The sequence below is a fragment of the Corvus hawaiiensis genome, chromosome Z, assembly GCF_020740725.1.
Source record: "Corvus hawaiiensis isolate bCorHaw1 chromosome Z, bCorHaw1.pri.cur, whole genome shotgun sequence".
In the NCBI taxonomy this organism is placed as follows: domain Eukaryota; kingdom Metazoa; phylum Chordata; class Aves; order Passeriformes; family Corvidae; genus Corvus; species Corvus hawaiiensis.
In genome coordinates, this window is record NC_063255.1 from 33,863,938 (window position 1) to 33,885,881 (window position 21,944).

The 21,944-nt window shown below is 36.4% G+C and overlaps 1 protein-coding gene across 1 annotated transcript in view; it reads left to right on the forward strand.

Annotated features, from left to right (window-relative positions):
• The window catches only part of ADAMTS19 (ADAM metallopeptidase with thrombospondin type 1 motif 19), a 135,106-nt gene that overhangs the window by 95,979 nt on the left and 17,183 nt on the right, over positions 1 to 21,944 (forward strand). Inside the window, exons 15-21 of the mRNA XM_048292123.1 lie at positions 659 to 779; positions 2,785 to 2,865; positions 9,741 to 9,898; positions 10,618 to 10,771; positions 13,535 to 13,670; positions 15,997 to 16,201; positions 18,102 to 18,254. Of these exons, the coding sequence (XP_048148080.1) occupies positions 659 to 779; positions 2,785 to 2,865; positions 9,741 to 9,898; positions 10,618 to 10,771; positions 13,535 to 13,670; positions 15,997 to 16,201; positions 18,102 to 18,254 (1,008 nt within the window). The remainder of the gene's footprint in view (positions 1 to 658; positions 780 to 2,784; positions 2,866 to 9,740; positions 9,899 to 10,617; positions 10,772 to 13,534; positions 13,671 to 15,996; positions 16,202 to 18,101; positions 18,255 to 21,944) is intronic.

Here is a 21,944-nt window from a genome sequence, read left to right on the forward strand (position 1 = left end):
TATATGTTAAGACTTTAAAAGGTTTTTAATTCATATCAGGCCTGCATATATTAACTTTATTGCTGTTGTCAAGCTACCCCTGATACTAATTCATAGAAATAGGTCTAACAGTAATATGGAGATGCTTGAGTAAACTTAATTTATTTTAAACTGAATGCTTTTTAGCAAAACACGAATATAATTTATATTTACATATTCTAGACCTGTTTATGCCCTGTTCAGAATAAGGTCTTAGGCTGACATTAATGGCACTTTCCCATTGTGGGCATAGGAAAGAACTACCCATATTTTGAGTAGAAAGCAGGAGAGGCACATTGCATTCACTTAGTGGGAAGGCCTGTGGTGTTTGCATTGCATAGGGCATCTGATGTGCCACAGGTCCCACCAGGAGATGGGAATGCGGTTGTGTTTCTCTTGGAGAGCAGCTGGTAGACTTAGCCAACCACACAGGAAGAGCAAACGCAGCAATCTACATAAAATCACAGGGGAATTCTCTATGGGACAGATCTCTGTCACGAGCTAGTGCAACCCTCATTCCCAGCAGGGCTGGGTCATGTAGGCTAGGCATCTTGCAGAAGGGAGAGGTGCCTGATACTAAGGGCAACTTTATGAAAAACATGGCCTCTATCTGAATAGCTTTTACTTTCTTCTCCTGCAGAAATTTGGCTGTGATGGTATATTAGGATCTCTGGCTCGTGAAGATCATTGTGGTATATGCAATGGTAATGGAAAGTCATGCAAAGTTATTAAAGGTGATTTTAACCATACCAGAGGAGCAGGTAATGTCTGTTTGTTTATTTCAAATACTAAGGAAACCAGTGGCTTGTTGATTACTTTGAGCATTGGGATATTAAAAAACTATATTTCTTAAAACTTTGCAGATCCTCAAAAGAACTGTAGACCTAGATTTTTAAAGATAAAACATTGAAGATAAGACTGCATAAATATTTTAAAATTTGTTGCAAAATTATTGCACATTATTTCAATTGCAAGATGAAGGAAATATCTTTCATTAAGAAACACTCTATTTCATAGAAGAGCCTAATTTTTAAGGAATATGAGAAATTAGATTTAAATCTTTAGCAAATAGAGGAACTGTAAATTCTTTTCATGTTTAGATTCATTTAGTATTCTTCAAAATAAATATCCAAATTATGATTTGTTACCTAGAGTAATGTTATTAAACTAAGCCAGGCAGTGACAGATCATAAAGCCAAATAAGTGAAGAAGTCTAATACCTCTTCATTACTCATTGTTTTATACTAATAATATCTCAAAAAGCCAACAGATTTTATGATGCAGAATGAACATGAGCTATCCACATGCTGCTGTGATCTGTCCTGTGAATGAGAATAACTTACTGACTCCAGCACAATAATGTTGACAGAGTAGAGAATTGAAATCCTAATAATGTGCACCTTGCACTATGAATACAAGTCTTTCCTTTGAAACAGCATTTGACCAACTATCAGCATTTGTTTGCCATTACAATTCCAGTTTCTTGAGTAGAAAATGTGCAGAATTTAAAGGTGGTAAGTAAATCACATCAAAAAATACTGTAATTAGAAGCAGACAGCATATCTTTGAAAAATAGAGGATTTCAGTGGATTTTAGACTGAAGTATAGTACTTTAGGCAAGAGGGGAAAGTTAGGCATAGTCTTCAAATGTTTATGTCTGGCCCTCTCAAGCTGAATGTAAGGCAAAGCAGCAATCCCAAACCCCAGATGAGTCTGGAGGACTACAAGATACAAAAAAAACAGCAAAGAAGGTTCCTGCTAATAAAATCACATTATGTTAGGTCTCTTCTACTGAATGTGGAGCTGCTAATGTGAATATCTACACACTTTAAAGTTTTTTCGAGGTGCTGTGTCAACCCTCAATATTGTGGTATTGCCATCTTAACACCTGTGTAAGTTATTTTCCTTCTTAAGAAGCTGTAAGCAATACTTAGAAAGTGTTATTAGGTCTTACAGAAATGAAAGATGCTGCTTTAATTTTCATGTTTCAGGATTATTGAAAAAGTGTTGCAAATGCTAAGTATTTTGTTGTAGAATATCACATAGCTACACATAATAAAAGATGGGAATATTTTTCCTTTTGTGAAGTTCACCTGGATAATCTAAAACATGGGTTTATTTATTTATGACATTCCTTCCTGCACAGTGGTTTCCACCTATATTGCCTTTTCACCATTTTTTACTTAAAAGGAATTGTTCAACATCCTCTCTTAGTCCCACACTATCAGGAAGCAATGTCAATTTGAAGCTAAAAATTAATAAGTAGATTTCAAACCCTATCATGACAGGGTTTGAATATGTTAAATCAAGAAGAAGGAGATGGAACAAAAATATATAAAACAAGCTAAATACCAAGCAGTAGAAGGATGCTTAGATTTTAGTGCTATACCATTTGTCTTTAGATGCTGAGTGAAGCTGGAATTCTTTTTTTGTCATCTGGTGGTCATGGTGACACAGAACTACCTAGGCAGTGATAACTTCACCTGCTCCAGCCCCAGTCTCCCAGCCTCACTAGTTCTTGTTATGTTTTACTGTGCTATGCTCTTTTAATTGTGTAGTGTTGTATATATATATTACGTGTAAGGCACAGGTCCATAGCTTCTTTTTCAATTTTGCAAGAATCCTCAAAATATTGGTTTATAAATTATAACTTCCTACATTGAAAAAACAAAATAGGGGAGAAAAAAATGAGGAAATGTGCAAGATGTAGTTTTCTATGCTTTTCAGATTTTCTGTTTAACTTGGGACATCTGATTTCATGTTTAGGTTACGTGGAAGCTTTGGTGATACCTGCAGGAGCAAGGAGAATCAAAGTTGTGGAAGAAAAACCAGCTCACAGTTATTTAGGTAAACGTTATATATGCTTTAGTGTTAATGTCCTGTTTTACTCAACACTGAACTGTGCTAGCTAAACATGCCTTTGTGATTGAACAAAACTCTGAGTAGAAAAGTAGATCTGTGAAGAACTTGTCTAAGGAACGGAAAGAATTATTACAGAACCAGTTTTCATATAGGTCTTCTTCTGAAGTTTTATCTCATCTTTTTTAGAGAACATTTCAAAGACTATTTAGATTATGCAAAAAAATTTCTGTGCATACTTGCTCATTTTTAATTTTTCATATGAGAAGCACATTAAAACTACTGAAAAGAATTTTGTGCTCAAACATGAAATCATGTGTGCTCAAGACACAAGACACACTCTGGGCAACATACAGCAGTTCCCTAAAAAAGTCGAACAGAAGTTCTAAAATTAGACTGAAAAAGCAGAAAAGTATTTCTTTGCACTATTTTGAATTGTCTAAATCTTCTAATAGGCAAACTTAATCACAGTGATTTTTTTCTTTTTTTTTTTCCATTTAAGTGAAATTGTCTTTCATTGATTAAAAAAAAAGTGTTTCTCTTTTAATGAGGTCTAAAGAAGTTGTGTAGGAGAGTACACTTTGTTACCATTATTGTTACAGGGTTTAAGGGAATATATGAAATATCATAATTGGTGTTGTTTTGTGCAGTGCTTAAATTTAAATTGAGAGAGACATGGTATGAGAAACAGGACAATGATATGAAAAATTCCCTGGTCTGGTCACTATTCTTAGTTACTTCAACTGAGAGAATGTTGAAGAGGGTGGATTTTAATTAGGAGAGTCTAGGTTATCAATGGATGACTGCTGATTTGTCTGAGGCCTGCGCCTTTGCAGGAGGTTTTGAGATCTGGAATATTTAATTGTTCCCCAGTAAACCACGGACTTGGATAGGTAAGAGTGTTGAAACAATAAATGAAGTTTGTCTTTCTATTAACATATGTAGAGAATAGAAATACTATTATTTTCTGGTTTTTGAATAGTGCATAAATAAATATATAGTTGCTGACATTGCATTTAGGGAAATTTATTCCTTCTTTATGAGTAGCAAACTAATTTATCCCTTACCATACAAAAGGCAAAAAGAGTGAAATGGTTTTTATGCCCATGAAATAATGTCAGTCATGATGCTCATTTGTGAAAGCTGCCAATTAGCTCCTAGTTGCTTGTTACTGTAATTTTATTTTCATTAATTTTAGTGGTTTAGGTCTGACTGAGGATCAGCCAGTATTCTCTGCAATATCTTTTGTTGAGCCTTACGCCTTATTTTTTTTGGTAAGCTTTTATGGGGACCCATTAAGAGGTCTGTTGCCACATCTTGAATTAAAACCTGTGCTGTTGCACCATTTTGGTGGTTTTTTTAACTAGCAAAAGGTATTTAAAATTTCTTCATTTGTAGGTAATTTATTCTGAAAGCATCAGAATCTGAATTGAAAAGGAGTAGTTTTTGAATAGGCATTACATAATGAAAGTTTTGGGGAGAAAGCTTAGGTCTTTAGTTGTAGAAACAATATTCTTCACAATACTGTGGTTAAAAATGTGAAATGTAATGCAGATTAAATTATTTAATGTTTCTGATTGGTTTTCCATTGTACAGTTCTTTATGTTAATTTTATGTGGCACGATACTTGGTTCTATACTTGAAATTAGTCAATACAGGCCAACACTATTTCTGTTTTACTAATTGTCCTAAACACATTTTAGGATTAAGGTCTGGAAATAATACAGCTCACTATACAACTAATAATTGTGTAACTGGAGGTAAAGTGTAAACACAATGTGTTCCAGCATACACTAATAGTTGTTGCTTAGAAAGCAATTTTAGCTGAAGGAAGATTTGATCATTGTTGTACAGCACAGGTCAAATACAGAAGGAGTCAAAATACAGTGCCCTTCTTTGAATTTACTTGATGGTCAGGAAACAGAGTCACTATGATCTGGAAACTGCAATGGTTTTGCTAAATTGATTAGTAAAACTACAGCCCACATTAGTAGCATCACTGGATAATTGTGTTGTTGAAGCAAATAGTCAGAGCAGATGTCTTCTTTGTGTGAAGTATATCAACATCCACCACAGTAACAGGAGCTCTGGCGTAGCAGAGGAAAAGACAAGGTAAAACTTGCAACTGCGTTTGCTGAACTAATTGACCTGTTGACAACTGTCCTATCTCTTCTCACCTGTGGAGAAGCAGAAGCAGGGATACAGTCAAACTGGGTATTCCTCCCCGCTGAAATTATATTGGAAAAAGCACAAGAGTTTGTGATCCTTCTTTTATCAGTACAGTATTCTGGAGTGGTAATTATATGTAGCAGTACAGTGGGTGGGGAGTGTTTGTTTAAGTCAAGAATATTTCCTAAAGCATAAATGTACCAATTTTTGAATTACAAATTATTATTTTTAGAAATAATTTCATTATTTATTTTCAAAGACTAAACTAGCAGTAATAACACTGTTTTTGAGATTTGTTTCACTATCAGATACTTAAAAAACCATTTTAAGAACAGCTATAAAAAGTTTTTTCAAGCATTATCTACATTCCTATGGTATAAGATAATTAAAATATTTCTGTCTTAGAAGTCCTAGGCTTTGAAATTACAGAGCTCATTCATGAGACACTTGAGTGATGGCACAACAGGTCCAGGCTTTACAATGAATTAATGTGATTAGTTAGTGGACTACAGCTACAGAAATTACTTACAGTCTAAACCATGGAATTTTTTTTGTGCTAATCAGAAATGAGAGAAAAGATTCATTTTCAGCTGAACTAAAGAAGTGGATTACCTGTGTCATTATTCTCAAATATATGATCAAGCTACCTCAGGGATATAGACCCTTCAGTTCTGCAGTGTAACACAGTATGAGATTGTAATTGCCAATGCTCTTTTAGGCATCCAGCCTATAGGTGTGCTGTGTTCCATGTGATTTCTTTTATGAAATGCTTCCTAGTAAAAAAAAGCATGTTGGGTCACATTTTGAGACAGGAGGGTGTGGGAAAGAAGATGGTGTCTGAAAAATTTTGAATCCCTCATTTCTGACAATATGAATAGTTTAAAAACCCCCTGAAACCAAATCTGTGTAATCTTTGCAGACAGTGTAATTTCAGATTTCAAGGGAAGCCAGTTGAGAACCTGGCCCCTGAAAGCAAAGCAGAGACCAGAGTCCACTGAGACTAAACATGTTTTCTTTTCGTATATAGAGGACCACAGAAAATGGTTGAAAGCCTATGGGTAAAAATTGCATGCCAGGCCAACAAAGGAGACTTTTTTGTTGGGGGTTACAACAGGCTGCCTAACCAAGAGGAGTCTGCTGATGAAGTGCTCTTACTTCAGCTTCATCAATCATCATGCTTACGGACTCTGATCTGGCTTGGTGATTTCAGTTACCTGATGTCTGCTGGAAAAACAGCACACCAAGGTGTAAGCAGTCCCGGAGACTCTTGGAGTGTATTGAGGATAATTTTTTAATCAAGTGATAGACCAGAGTAATAGTGTTCCTGGACCTTGTTGGTTGCTTCCCAACACAGATGAACTATTTAGAGAGGTCAAGTTTGGTGGCAGCCTAATCTGCAGTGATCATGCTCTGCTGGAATTCATGATTTTAGAGATACGGGCCAGATGAAGACTAAAGCCAGGACTCTGAATGTTATGAGAACAAACTTCCAGTTGTCTAAGGAACTGATAGCTGGTACCCCCTGGGAAACTGCCCTTGAGTGTACAGGAGCAAAACAGAGCTAGAAGCTCTTTAAATATTTAGGATAATAATTTTTAATAACAATTAAGGATAATAATTTTTCCTGGATTGCAAGACCTCTTGATTCCAACATATAAGAAATTGGGCAAGGAAGGCAGGAGACTAGCAGGGTTGAGTAAGTACCTCTTGGTCAAACTGAAGTGGAAGAAGGGAATGCATAGGCAGTGGAACCAGGGACATATATGCTGGGAAGTATACAGGCATGCTGCTCATGTATGTGGGGATATGTTCAGGAAGACTAGGGTACAGGTAGAGCTGAATTTTGCAAGGAATGGGGAGATTATTAAGGGTTTCTACAGGTTTTTAGTCAGAAAGGGAATAGTAAAGAAGATATACACACCCACAACACACACTGAAAAATAGGACAGGAAGAACTAATGATGATGGTCATGGAGAAGGCTGCAGTGCTTAGCAGATTTTTGCCTCAGCTTGAGTGGTAAACACTTTCCCCACATCTTTCAAGTCCCTCAACATCAGGGCAGGGAATGGTGGAATGAAGTTCCTCCCATCATAGATCAGGTTTGAGACCAGCCAAGGAACCTGAACATACGCAAATATATGGGACCTAATGAGATGCATCCTATGGTCCTGAGGGAACTGGCTAATGTAGTTATCAAGTCACTCTCAAGTATATTTGAAAAGTCATGGCAGCCCAGTGAAGTTCCCAGTGATTGGAGAAAAGGGACTATTGCACCATTTTTGAAGAGGATGATAAAGAAGACACTGGCAACTACCGATCAGTCAAACTTAGGCCTGCTGTAGTTTTCAAAAAGTTACTCAAATCTCAAGTCTTAATGTTCTTAAGATGGCTTGTAGGGACACCTGATAACCTGAATGGAAGTGAAACAATTACTTCCTTAACAAAAAATATCAGTGAATGGACTTTCAGTTAGAATTGAATTTCAGGTATCTTTTACATTTTCTATTGAAAAGTAGGGATCAGTCAGAATGGCATTATTTTGATATTTTTTTGGAAAGTATGACTATATTTTAGACAAAAAAACCCACAAAATTCATTAAGTTAATACAGTAGAATGATTTGTTCATAGAAAAAAAAGGGTTAGTAGGTACTGATATACCAAGTGGAGGAGCAGAACCAGGGCACTGTTACTCCCCACTGAGCATTTGGAGATGCAATAGCTAAACTGTGAATTACTGTATCTTTCTGGCTGTGTAGCCTCTTGCACCTCATTAAACTTGGAAGAATGTATAGCCCTGGTACAGTAATTAAAAAATACATTCCACTCATCAACATCACTTAAATGCCATTGTTATGATGGCTGTTTTATGCTCTACAGAGACACAATTGTAATTAGTCCCCTTGGTTTAGCACTGAAATTGTGGTTGTGGTTACAGTTGTGGTAGGCTTTCCCAGTCCAAGTGTTCTTTTGTTGTCTTTTCAGTTGTACGTGTATTGCTTGAATTACCTGAGAGAGGATACACTTGTGTGCTGAATGTTCTTCCTGTTTTGGGTTACTTTGTACAGGGCAACCTCCTCTGTCAAAAGTTAAGAAGAATAGGAATATGTGTGTGGTATGGAATAAAACTCAGTGAACTTGCTTACAAAATGGGGTGTGACAGAGTCAAGAACAGAAGCTGCACTGCCTGAATCCAAGTCCAAATTTAAGTCTTGAGGACACGCTTTCTGACTTTGTCTAAGACCAGTGACTCATATGAGGAATCTGAAAGCAGAAAATTCAAGATCTGGCATATTTTTGTATTCTGGAGCTGGAATTTCAGTTTCCTGCACATGTCTGCAAGCTATGGCACACACGTTAATTTTAAAGACCAGACAGAATGATCTCTGCTGCTCTCTGGGGAGAGGATGCTGCTCCATCTGAGCAGCATGACCCAGCTGGACCTTGGCACATTCGAGTACATTTTTTTAATTTCTCCACTGAGAAGAGGATTAGCTCCTACAGTTTGAACACTAAATGGAGCTTAATTACTGTTAACAATTGAATGTTTAAACCTAAAATACCAATTTTTAAATCTTTTAGAATCACTGGGTTTTTTTAGTACGAGACTTATACAGTGTTAATGGATTTTATAGTCTTAACATTTATTACACTCTGCTGCAGTGGTACACATCAGTGGTGTCTTACTCAGTTGGATTCCTGCCAGTCCGTAGGCCTGTTGCCATTGTTTCCCGTAGAAACAAAACATAACAGTATAAATATGAATAGGAGAGGACATGATTACAGGAGTGACTCACATTAACTTACAACTTTAAAAAGGGAAATTTTGGAACATGTGGAGGTTGTCTTACAACAATCTCATGCCAAACATGCAATTTCAATGAAGACAAACGTGTAAAACTTCTTGTCCAGAAGGTGACTTCAAGTATATTCTACTTCACAAGACTATTCAGAACTGATTGGAACAAAATAAAATAAATAAAACAAAATAAAATTACAAATCATTCACAGAAGAATCTATTCCATTTACTAATGTAAAATCCTTTGCTCTCAGTGTATGAAATACATCTTACATGGCTTGATAATGTTTTTAGATGTAAATTAGGTTAGCATGAGAAATGAGCCAAAAAGAGCAAGCTTTTACTACTTGTTAGAAGCACCCAATTACGTGGTAATTGGTGTATAAAGTCTTATCACTTTCCAAGGTGCAGAAAAGGCAAGTGTAGTTATTAGGAAAGAATTTGGAGCTAGAATTTTTTCTTTTTTTTAAGTTTTAGCCTAGTTCCACAAATCTTGAAGAGTCTCATGTGAAAATTGTGTTTCCCGTGCTTTTATGGATTATAGAAATGACCACCCTAGGAATACAGAATAGTTCCCTTTGCCTTAAATTAATTCAGTGTTCAAATTTTTAATTATGTTGGAGCCTGTCAGTCTTTTTAGTCATTAAAACACTGTTGCTAACTTCAAGTAATGTTAAATGTTAAACATGGTTTTGCCAGGCATTCCCTCCAGAAGGTGTTTCTGAGGTATATACCAATTGAAGTTCATGTACAGTAGGATCCATAAATATATTTGCAATCAGAGTTAGGTGAATTTCAACTACTTTTTAAATTATCCAAACAGGAAGTGAGAGGAGAAGAAAATCACTACTGAACAGGCACCTTTTATACTGGGCTTTTTTAATATATTTTGCAGCTCTTCGGGATGCTGGAAAACAGTCAATCAATAGTGATTGGAAGATAGAGCATTCTGGAACATTCAATATTGCTGGGACCACAGTCCATTATGTTCGGAGAGGTCTCTGGGAGAAAATATCAGCCAAAGGTCCCACAACATCACCTTTACATTTACTGGTATGACAATTCGGGTTTTTTACTTGATTCCTATGATATAGAATAGTAACTAATATTTTTTCCAGACTGCTGAGGATAATGAGATATATGTAAGATATACCTACTTTTGTTTTTACATATATATCTACAAAAGTGGGAAGGGGGTGGTGGTAAGGAGAGAGAGAGAGAGAGAGAGGTCTGTCAGCCTGCTTGTAAAAAAATGCATTTAAATCCAAGAACAATCTTTATGTTGTTGAGGCAGGATTGAAGGTCTCAGCATTCCTACAAATGTCATAAAAAGCTGATGTGCCAGCTAAAGAGAGAGATTCAAATTAATTTCAGACTGTTTTAATCCTGGCTGACTATAGCACAGCATCACCATTTCAGAATTGCAATCCCCAAGTTCTCCATGGAAAAGTTGAGTTTTGATGCATTTCAGTTTAGGAGAGGAAAAGTTAATAGCCACCATAAAGAAAGAGGGAGACATGATGGAGGAGTACTTCACAATTCAAATCCTTTAAATTAAAGGAATTTTCTTAATAAAGCAAAATATTTTTTCACATTGGCTTGATTTGGATACTCTAATTAATTTCTTCCAGCAAATCCATCAGGAGGACTGAAAGGCAATAGAGCATCAAGTCACTCTGTTGTGCTTTTCAAGATTATCTCCTTGCAGTTTGGCGTTTGTCTTCCATAGTGTCTGTGTATGTAGGAAGGCTTTCCTTACTTGTGTCTTGCAGGTGCTGCTCTTCCATGACCAAAGCTATGGTTTACACTATGAGTACACAATCCCGCTGGATCCTCTCCCTGAAAATCAGAGCTCTAAAGTACCAGAGCCCCTTTTCATGTGGACACATTCTACCTGGGAGGACTGTGATGCTGTATGTGGAGGAGGTAAAATAAGAGAAAAATGTACAAACACACACACACACACACAGAGACGCGTATCAAAAACGCATATGTGTATACAATATGCATATATATATATATACATTGCAAATGTGTTATGCAATATGCACCTATATGTATAAACACTGTGTGTTTATATATATTTACAATTCTGATGGTCAGTGTTGTATATTTAATACTAATATCGTCATTGTGGCTTGTATGATTCCATACAATGTGGCCGTACATCAGTCTCATGCTTCCTAAATGCATTAAAAAAACTGTGATAACTGTAGGAAAAGATTCAGACTAAATATAAAAAGTAGCAAAAGATGGTAATGAAGGAGCAAAATCTAGACTAACAAGCAAATTCAGGACAGTTTCCAAGAAGAAATACAAGTGCAAGAGCTAGAACAAGAATAGAAAGTGCATTCCACTCTGTATTTGGAACTACTGAAGATAAATGATCTGTAAGAGACATTTCAAACCACAGAAAAGCTGAATCCCAGTCTCAGATCAAATAAGTACTGTTATTAACATAGGTTGAGGATGATCCAGAAACATATGGAACAAATATTACAACAGCAGATATTAGTATGCTTATGTGATATTTTTCCTATGTTTATTAACCATAAAAAATGTGATTTTGGAAGAACAAAATATGATTCTGAAAACAAATATTGGAATATGAACAGTATTGATGTAACAAAAATCTTTAAAACTGTTTTCTAGAAGATGTTATTTAAAATTATAATTACACTGGAAAAACACTTCTTATTTTTAATGAAAGCAATGTACAGTGATCTGTTCATACCTTGTGCAATTAGTCAGCCTGTGAACACTGTCCTGTTTTTTGATACCTGTCTTTCGTGCTTACAATCTTGACAGTCATGGTTGCTCTGATCAACAGTTCTGAAAACTGCCATGCACGTTGTGATTGAATAGGAAAACCTGGAAATGCTTTTCTTTCTAATAACAGCAGCATAAGGAACACAGTGTTCTAGCTCCTCTGACTCTGTGAACAATCCTGGTGTCATGAAAGATTGCTGTAGTTTCCATAAACATGCTTTCTGTGGTTTGGTAAGAAAGCTTCTTCCCTAGTAGGTATTTTGTACACGGTGCTAGTAGCATCCTCTGATTCTTGAAAGTGCATTCCTGTTTACTTCTGAATTCACACTTTTTACAATTTCCTGATGGCTTTTTAGAATACTTTTAATGCAACTACAATCTGTCATTATTGCCCCAAATATTTCTGAAGTTACCTATCATCTGCAGAAATCTTAAAATGAAGTATGTCAGTAATTTATTCTACATTAATGCTTAAATAAATATTTAAATGTTTTACTCTAATGTTTATCTTTTTTTTTCTGTTGTAACTGGCCTTCATTTTATGTTATTGTCTAAAATAGCTGAGTTATTACGAAATTCCATAGAAGGTATTCTTACTGCAAATATTCTGAAATACTACTGGAAGATTTTTCTTACTTTAGACAAAACTATTTTCTCTCTTCTTTCAGTTTCTTCCCTAAATATCAAGCAATAATGAAATTAAAATACTGCAGCTTTTACCCTAACTATTTATGATTAAAATTTAGCATCAATATTTTAATTAATCCAAATAAATAATATAAAAACTATCAATAGTTTTGTTTAAATGCTCAAAGTATGTGTCAGGATAAAATTATTGATGAAGCCAATGTGGTTTTGTGTATGTTTATATATGTAACTGGTCTGCGACCTCCTGTGTTGCAGAAAAGTTTTCTTCATGTGGTAGAGAATACAAATACACAGAAAGAATTGTCAAACATTTCAAATGCTGTGATATGATAGATTAGTTGCATGTGCTCTCACGTACACAAGCACTGTGTAAAATATCAGCTGTAATCACGCACATAATGTGCATTTATAACTTAACTGCTCCATCCACAGGCTCATTTTTGACCTCTGGTGAATGTTCATGCTTAAGCTTGCCCTGCTCATGCACGCAGCCCCTTTGCCAGTAAACTTCCAGACTGTGTTAAAAAGTAACCATAGGAGCAAATGGTTATGAGCCTATTTTCTACTAACTGAAATCCTGAATTCAAGGATTGCTAGTTTTCTAAAATTTAGGCTCCAGTCTAATTACAAGTTTCTGCTTGTGGTCAGTATTACATTAAATTTTAATTTCTAATGCTTCAATGTTCAAGAGACACCAGGCTCCAGGCCACCCATCAGGACAAGAATTCTGTACAGAGCATGCACTGGATCTCTGCTACCATACTCAGCTTCCTAAATGATTACCCTGCAGATCAGGTCATCAGGCCTTTTTAGTTCATGAGAAATAGTGCAGGCTCCCCATTGAAGGATGCATGTGCTGATTCCCTTCATCTGAGTGCCTGCCACAATTTGTCATTTCTTTCCTCGTCTTATGGAGTAATTAACAACCATACTTTTCTTTGTAACTTTCTGTAAGCTTTGCTCAGCTCTGGGGTTTCAGTGGTTGAGAAAGAAAATTATTCCAGTAAGAGTAAGGGTTTGGCCTGTAACTAGTTGCAGGAGTAAAGCAGAAAAACTCTGTTGATGGTGGTGTTCAAAGACAAGGTTAGAAACTCAAAATGTTCCCTACAAACTGTAGGATTTCTTTCAGGCTCCCTGCTAGCTTTGAATTTCTTATACTGGTTTTGCAGTTATTTTAGCCAAACTGCATACGAAATAGCTGTATCTGTGTCCTTCCTTTAACAAAGTTGCATATTCTCAGTTTCCTCACATACCTGCTTCTTTTTTCACTAGGTGAAAGAAAGACAACAGTCTCTTGCACAAAGATTATGAACAAGAATATCAGTCTTGTGGACAACAAGAAGTGCAAATATTTAACAAAACCTGAACCACAGATCCGCAAATGCAATGAACAGCCCTGCCAGACCAGGTAATAGTGATTTGGTTAAATTAAACTGTAGTATCTAGATGTAAAAATCTCAAAGTGGACTGCTTCTGGCAATGAATGTGCAGTTAATACATTCATCCAAAATGTTATAATGCAAAATGTAGGGAAAACAGAAACACTGGAAGTTGTTTCTCCTGAGTTGTAATGAAAGAGAGTCCTTAAGCACCATGCCTAAATCAGTTCTTATTCAATAAAGTGATTCATTACTTTCCTCAGAAACTGTTCTGACAGACTGACCTGTGCTACAAAACTGAAATTTAAATGCTGTTTATATAAAGATGTATAAGGGATTTAATCCCATGCACTTAATTAATGATATACTTTAGTGGGTTTTTTTCAATCAAGGCTCTGCTTCTTAAAAGCTCTTGTTAAACTCTGGGTACACTAAATAGTAAATAAATAAATAAATAGTAAATAAATAAATAAATAAATAACTGCTGTTAATCACTGTTTCTACATTTATGCAACTTGAAGTATAGAGAACCTGCCCCTTGCTCCTCTCCTCCCTCTCACCCTTGTATGTGGATCAATAAATAGGCTGAACTAGACTCTGATGGCTGAACACTGGAAGAGGCAGGAGGCAGCACCGTGTGCAGCCCGTGCCAGGCAAAGCCCACCACCCACTGGTGTCCCTGCAGCTGAACTGGCAGCCTGCTCCTTGCGCTGCCTGACCAGGCCAGCACAGTGGCCCATTTCAGAGAGGTTCCATTTGGTAGCTAAGAACTACGACTTGAGGAAGTCCTCAAGAATCGCATGGACTTGTTTAAAGCATGTTAGAGCAAGTCCACACCTTTCAGGGAGGGGAGACCAGCTAGCAAGAGCTGGCTAGCACCTCCAGGAGTAAGCACTGGGACCAGTCTACTGCAGTCATCTGGAGGACAGGTAGATGGCATTTTTAAACAACACAATCCAAAAATAAATTAAATGCAAATACTGTTGAAGAAAGTATGTAAAGTGAACTAGAAGACACAGCTTTCTTGGAAAGGATGCACTGAAATTGGTAAAATGCAAAGTGGGATACATTTTAAGTAAGACAAAACCACTTACATTTGTACTTTCCCAAACTAGGGCATTACCCTTTGAAGGGATTATTTATATTTCATTATATGCATTTTGAAAACACCTTTGTTTTATTTTATTAACATTACTGTTCACTTAATGGATAGAAATGGAATAATCTAGTCTTTTTCTGAGGTATTGTCTACCATAAATTTTCAACATTCTGTGTTTTTTCCAGCTTCTTAAGTGAAAAATTTAAGATGTTGCTAATTGAAACTCAGAGATGCTGTGCTGAGAAATGTAGAAAGATTTAATGATCCTTAATGATCCAGTTTTTAATACACTGTAAGTGATCATTACAAAAAATTATTAGCTTTCAACAGAAATGTTACTGAAGCATACACTTGCATAACTACTTATTTGCTATTGGCATTTGAAGAAATACCTTAAAGTCTACTTCATTATCTTGACAGGCTATGATTTTAAAATTATATATATGGACAGATAACAAAAAACCCCTTAGTTAAATGTTTTATTTTCTTGCTACAAATGCATGACAGAAGGTTGAAACAAATTTATTAAATCTCAGTTTCTTAAGAACTCTCCTTGCAAACTAAGTTTCCTTGAATATGCTTGTGTACTGCATCAGGAGCAGAACTGTTTGATTTTTAAGGGCACATGGCCATAATCTGGATCTACAGACCATCTGGGGAAAATTATGTTCTAGAACAACTGCTCTCCAGGTATGTGGGCTTTGCCAACTGCATCAGCCTTCCTTGCTGCTGTGATTTAAACCATGCACCCTGAGTTAGGCCTGACTCTGAAGAACATGAAGAATTGTGGGCTTTTGTGCTTTCTCCAGAGCAATGAGTCTTTCACACTTGAGTGATTCTTTCTTGCAACAGAGTATTTTCAAGGAATGCTGGACTTTACATGCATGGCATACACTTGACATAGATAGACATATAGAGTAAAACAAGCAGGCTGATCAAGGATCTGTCATCTTTAAAATGTATATATATTTTGAAAGTTTTCTGATTGGAATTATAATTAGAGGAAAGTTCTTTGAAAACATAGGGGTAGCGGACTGCAGAAGGAATTTATATGTACTTTAATACCGTATTTGAGGAAATATATGTTAGATTAATAAATACTTCATTAGCAAAAGGACAGCAAAAGACAAGAGGAGGCTGAAAATATGCAAGTGTGTCTTGGGTGTATACAGTGGTGAGCAAAGAGAACCAGATAATGTGATGGTATTTTTCCCTTCCTGATTGCTTATTACTGCATTGCCTGTGTTTCTTTGCAGATGGATGATGACAGAATGGACACCATGTTCAAGGACATGTGGGAAAGGAACCCAGAACAGACAAGTAGCCTGCACACAGCAGCTCAGAAATGGGACCCTGATCAGAGCTAGGGAGAGGGATTGTCTGGGGCCAAAGCCTGCTTCTGCACAGCGCTGTGAAGGCCAGGACTGCATGACTGTGTGGGAGGCAGGAGTCTGGTCGGAGGTGCTGCATTTATTTATACAAATACTCCATAGTGGTTATTTGTGCCTTAGCATTTTTTGGAAATAAGGTTTTTTTCAGCGTCAAGTGGCACAGCTCAGCCTAATGATTTTCACGGTCCTCATGCAACGATTTGGCAAAGGGTTCAGGGACTAGGAAAACCAGCTGTGTAGAACTACTACATTTTACCTAGTTAATGTCGTGGAACAGTTTCTTCTGGCTAGTTCTCAAGCACGTATAATCAAGTATGTCCTGACTGTAGTAGTGGGTAACTAGGGGCAAATAGAATTAAGGCACCACTTACAAGCTACAAGACCTTGGGCTCAGAGTGGGAACATCTGGGATGTACTTTTGTACCAAGGGATGTTGATCAGCTGATAGTTGATGCCATCCTGCTTCAGAGAGGCTTTGAGGGGAGCTTCTGGCAAAGAAAGACATTTTCTTCCCTTCCTCTTTCTTCTCTGCTCTTTCTCCAAAGCAACAGCAATAGGCAAATGGGCTTGCAAATAACACGATTTCACATATGTTGCATCCTGAAGGATTGCTGCAAAATGTAATTATTGTTCAAAAAGCTTTATTAATTTAAGGTCTTTAAATGTGCTTGTCCATTTGGCTTTCTTCATCTTTGATTTCTTCTCAAGTTAACTGACCATGCAGGAAGAAGAGTGTTGTTCTCACTGCCATCTGGTGATGATGATGAAAAGGGTTATTTGGAACTTCTTCATTGGAAGAGTAAAGGCAATTCTGATTGCCTCCCATACTAGAAGCTGTGCTATGGATCCCTCTGTGATCAAAATACAAATAGCAGCTTCTGAATGTGGGTTCAATCCCTTCTTTGGATTGCTCTACTCAGCAGAACCCCTTGATCCTCAACCAAGAAACAGCTAACAAATAGGGAATGTTTTCAAAGATGAAAAACAGATGCTAAGGTAGAGATAGGAGATGTAAATAGCAGCAGTTTCTGGTGTGGTACACAGTTTTATAATGCGAGGGCTGGTTGTGAGAAGAAAGGCATCCATTTACAGAGGTGAGAAAAAGAAATACATGGATTGTTTAGTCAGTTTGTTTTACTTCAGAGATGAGAAATGAGTGAGCATGTTTTTGTTGGAAGCAATAAATATTTTTTGAAGAACGAGGTATTTCCCATGGCCATTCCTACTACCACCATTATGTAGGAAGCTAGCCATTACTGCTTCCTGCGGTTATAATCGGCTTGGCAAAGGAGAGTTTTGAACTGCAAGCAGTGGGATGATCAAAAGCAGTGATAATGTTTTGAGAAGGAAATGGCATCATTTTTGGCAGTTTAAGTGGGAATGATGGAAAAACCCCATAGATTAGGACCTTCTGAGCAACTTGAAGAGAGTTTTCACATGCTGTCTATATAGTGACTTTGAATTTTCAAGTTCAGTTTGTATTCTTGCATAGCTTTGGAATATTTACTTTTCCATTCTACATTTTTCCCCCTCCCAAAAAAGGCCTGTTGGACACTAACAGACCTTTTCTGAAGTTGCTTCATATTTTATTCCTATGAATATTATTTTGATTTTCTATCATTGTATTTCTTTTCATTTGAAGAAGAAAGATTGTCTAATATTTTTACTATAACATTTTGCATCCATTTAATAATAACTTTTCAGATATTTTCTTATTTTAAAGCCTATTTTTTCCTTAAGTTTTGATCTAATTTTAGGTAAAAATGAATCAATTATCATTCTGTCCCATAAGGATTTTTTGTTAGTTTTTATTTTTTAATATAGCTGGTGTTGATGCAATTGAAGGTTGGCAGTCAGTAGATCACTGAAGCTGTGAAATATTTATGTTGGCCTAGCAGAAGTCATATAGAAGGGGATGAAATGGGGTAAGTGAATTTTGTAGAAATCTGAAAAACATTTTTTTCCAACAGTGCTCTGTAAAGTGTGGTAAGGGAGTACGGCATCGGACTGTGAGGTGCACCAATCCACGCAAGAAATGTGTTTTGTCCACAAGACCTAAAGAGGCGGAGGACTGTGAGGACTATTCCAAATGCTACGTCTGGAGAATGGGAGACTGGTCTAAGGTGAGTAATCCTTGATACCAGTGCCCCCCAGCATAATACATTTCACTAGTTGAGTTCTTAATAAGAATTACTCTTATCAAAAGTGTACAAATGTCCCAGCTGAGGGAACAATAAGGCTATAGACAAAAAAACCCAAACCCTAAACTGGTAGTCACAGTGAGCCTACAGAATAAATAAAAATCAGGAATATGAAATAAGTGTGAGATAAATCTTCAATATAATTCAAATCTGTATGAATTTACTGTTGTCAGTAGGCAGGCAAGCAACTTCAGAAACTGCAATTAACTCCAACCTTACAGTTGACATATTTTTTTAATTTGTGTTTGCACATTTTATTTGTATTTCCAATAAAGTACACCCTCCAGCCTTATACAGGAGCACCTTTAGCCTATTAAATTTCCACATAAACCATTTAGCATCTAGGAAGCATCTAATACTGTTATTCCGTTATTATTCTTTTATTACTGTGGATACTCAACATAGCTGTCATTACATTATTTCCTTGGCATATGGGTTTTGATTTTAGTGAGGTGGATAAGCATAGGACAAACAGTAACAAATTATATTGGTTAGATCTATGATTGACCTTGAATATCTGATACAGTTTTGGAATATCCAAAACATGCTGAAATTCTGAAGTTGAATGTTGTCAAGGTTTTCTCTTGCTGTGTCACAGACTACACTTTAGCAGAAATATTGTAATCTCTTTTTATTTCCTTTGCTTCTCTTCATAACTTTGCACACAACATTTTTACTTTCAGCACCTATCATTATTGCAGCATTTTTTAAACTTGCTTGTATGGAGAAGTATTTAATGTATTTTTAGTTGTCTTTCATGTGATGTAGGAGCTGGAAACAAGGACTAAAGCCAGCAGTGTATGACTAGCCAGCCTTCCAAGAATTAGCTGCAAGTACTTCATGAGTAACTAGCTACTTCAAAAGCACATAGTATAACCATTAATTTTTTTAAACAACAGAAGCAACTAACTTTCAGTAGCAGTATTACTTTTACAAGAAGATACATTTGGCAATAAAGTTTAGTATTTCCATTTCTCTACCACATAACTATGGTTAAAACCTGCCTCATTTAGCACTAGCACCGGTAGGAAGTAAACCATGGAGAAATGACCATCTGCTTTCTTAATTGAAGCAGTCATTCAAATTGGGGTTGCTGAGGCTATGTGGGGATGCTCAGACAGTTACACTGTGTTCCCAGTGCCCTCTGGAGAGAACTTTATTCTCTAATTCAGTACTTTTCACAAACATCCATGTCATAGATGAGTGTACAAAAAACTTACTGACAATCTTGTATTTTCTGCTCTTCTCCTAGAGTCAAAGCTGTAACACTCTCACCTAAATTGTACTTTGAACTTCACAATTAGGACATGAGGAATTATGGAATTGGCAAAATCTTTTGAACAGTTAACATACAGTCTGACTGTGACTTTTACAGCAGAGGTTTTCCAAGATTTATACTAAAAAATAGATACTTTGATTTCTCTACAGAGACATAAGTTCAATTTAAAATATACTTGGATTTATATTTCTTTTCTCTGTTACTCTTCTATTCCACTGAAGGAGTACATAGCAACATGAAGTCATGGCATATATGTTAAAATGTCTGCAATGGTGAAAACAAATTAAAAGCTCAGATAAATGTTAATCTTTGTTCACTGTTTGTTTCTAACCCAGAGGTTCAGTGCAGCCTTCTGTGTTCACTGTTTTTACTCTTTAGGATTGTTCTTGACATTGACAGAAGTCTGTTCCTTTGAGCAGAGCCAAGTTCTCCTTAGCTAATGCCAAGATTTGACTTGAAAAATTTAAATGACGCTTCTCACACATTGAAACAAGAGGCTTAATGTGATCTTTACTCTCTTTGCTGTTTCCCTTGAACTCCTAAGACATAATTTAAAATGAAGCTTAAATTAAAGTATTATTGAGAAGACAACATTATTAATAATTATGAAGTGCTGTAATGGTGTTAATTTGTTTTATTGGTATAGTTACATAGAGATCAAATAGTTTTTAAGCTCTATGTTTCAACAATACCAAGATCAAAGAAAATTTGACCGAAAGTCCATGCTCCAACAGATCAATAAACACAATAATCCTTCTAAAACTCAAACTTAATCTAAAAGAAGTCTTTTGCCTGTGTGCAACATTTCAATCTGTAATGGCATTTGAGTCAGTACAGTGAGTCAATACGCTAAACATCTCTGCTCTTAACATCACTTGGGCCCTGTGCCCACCTTTGTGAGGAATATGAGTATGATGAGAAAGAAAAGAATAAAAGCTCAAACTGAGCTTCTGGAGCTAGTACCTAGCAACATTACCAATGACAATGTATTTTCCCAGCGAATGCCATCCATGGAATATCCTACCTAACAATGTGAGCGTAACCTTCAAATGAGGAATGCTCAGAGATCATAGCTATTCTGGCACCAGGTAGGGCAAGGTGTTGTTAGCACCATTGTCCCTTGCTAAGCTGCCCACTGGCTACCCATTTCAAAGCCATATGAGGACAGGATCATGCTCAGAGGCATTCATCAGCTAAGTATAAACAAATACTCCGAGGAGAGGTGAAATGAAAAGGAGATGAATTGCATGTTTACACATCTGCACAGCTTACTACAGAACATATGATTGTAGAAGTCATTCTCCAAAAAACACTTAAATTTCAGCAGCATAGGGTGCTCAAAAGGCATGTTTAAGGTACTTTACTTTATGTAGGAAACTATATTTTTTTCTGCTACTATCTAGACTCTTCGGAACACTGTCAGAATAAATGAAGCATGAGAAGCAGGATGAATTTTGGAAGAGAGAATAATTTAGAAAAGTGGGTATTGAAAATGATATTTGAAAACCTACATTTGATATGGTACTATATCATTCAGCAAGGAAAAATAGGATCAAAAGACTGGGCAACAAACTAGAATTTAGGGCGCAGCAATTTGTAAGATGAAGATATATATAGTATGTGTGTATAGGAGACCAGAGAGGATAATGTGGCATAAGTTGTAAAAGGATTGGAAAAAGAATGCATTCTGTAAAAACTAAAGATGGAGCAGCAGCAGAATTTTGAAGTAGTATCTGTGTGTTAGACCAGAGATGCTGAGGAGTCAAATACAACATCTGGGGTAGTGATCCCCATGGTTGGGATGCAGTTCACTTTGTCTCTAGCTGGAAGAAGCAGAAATGTGAAGCAAAGGTTAGTCTCCTACTCTTTTTTTCCACTGAGTCTGAAAGGGCATCTGAAACAACTGCTCAGTTTTTACACCAATGAATCCCAGAATTCATGGCCTATTCCAAATTATTTATTTCAGACAGTACATGCAGTACTCCCTAGAAAGTGTGTAGATGGTGGAAGTCAAGTCTCCTGCTGTTAGCAGGAGGCAGAATCACAGAGTGATCTACTAAATGAGTGGTACAGAAAGCAGATGTCAGTGATAAGGATTGTTCGTCTTCTGCCCCAATCAGAGAACATGTGTAAACAGACAGAAGGTAAAAACCCACAAACTTCTTTTGCCAACTATTCAAGAGCATGGGGCATTCAACCTTTAAATTGTGTGCTTAAATATTTAAACAACCTCTGAATTCCCATGGCAAACAAACTCAACTGATTTAATCTCCTCCAATTAAAAAAATAAAGGATGATATTAATGTTGTAATTTTACTGACAAGGGAATTAGT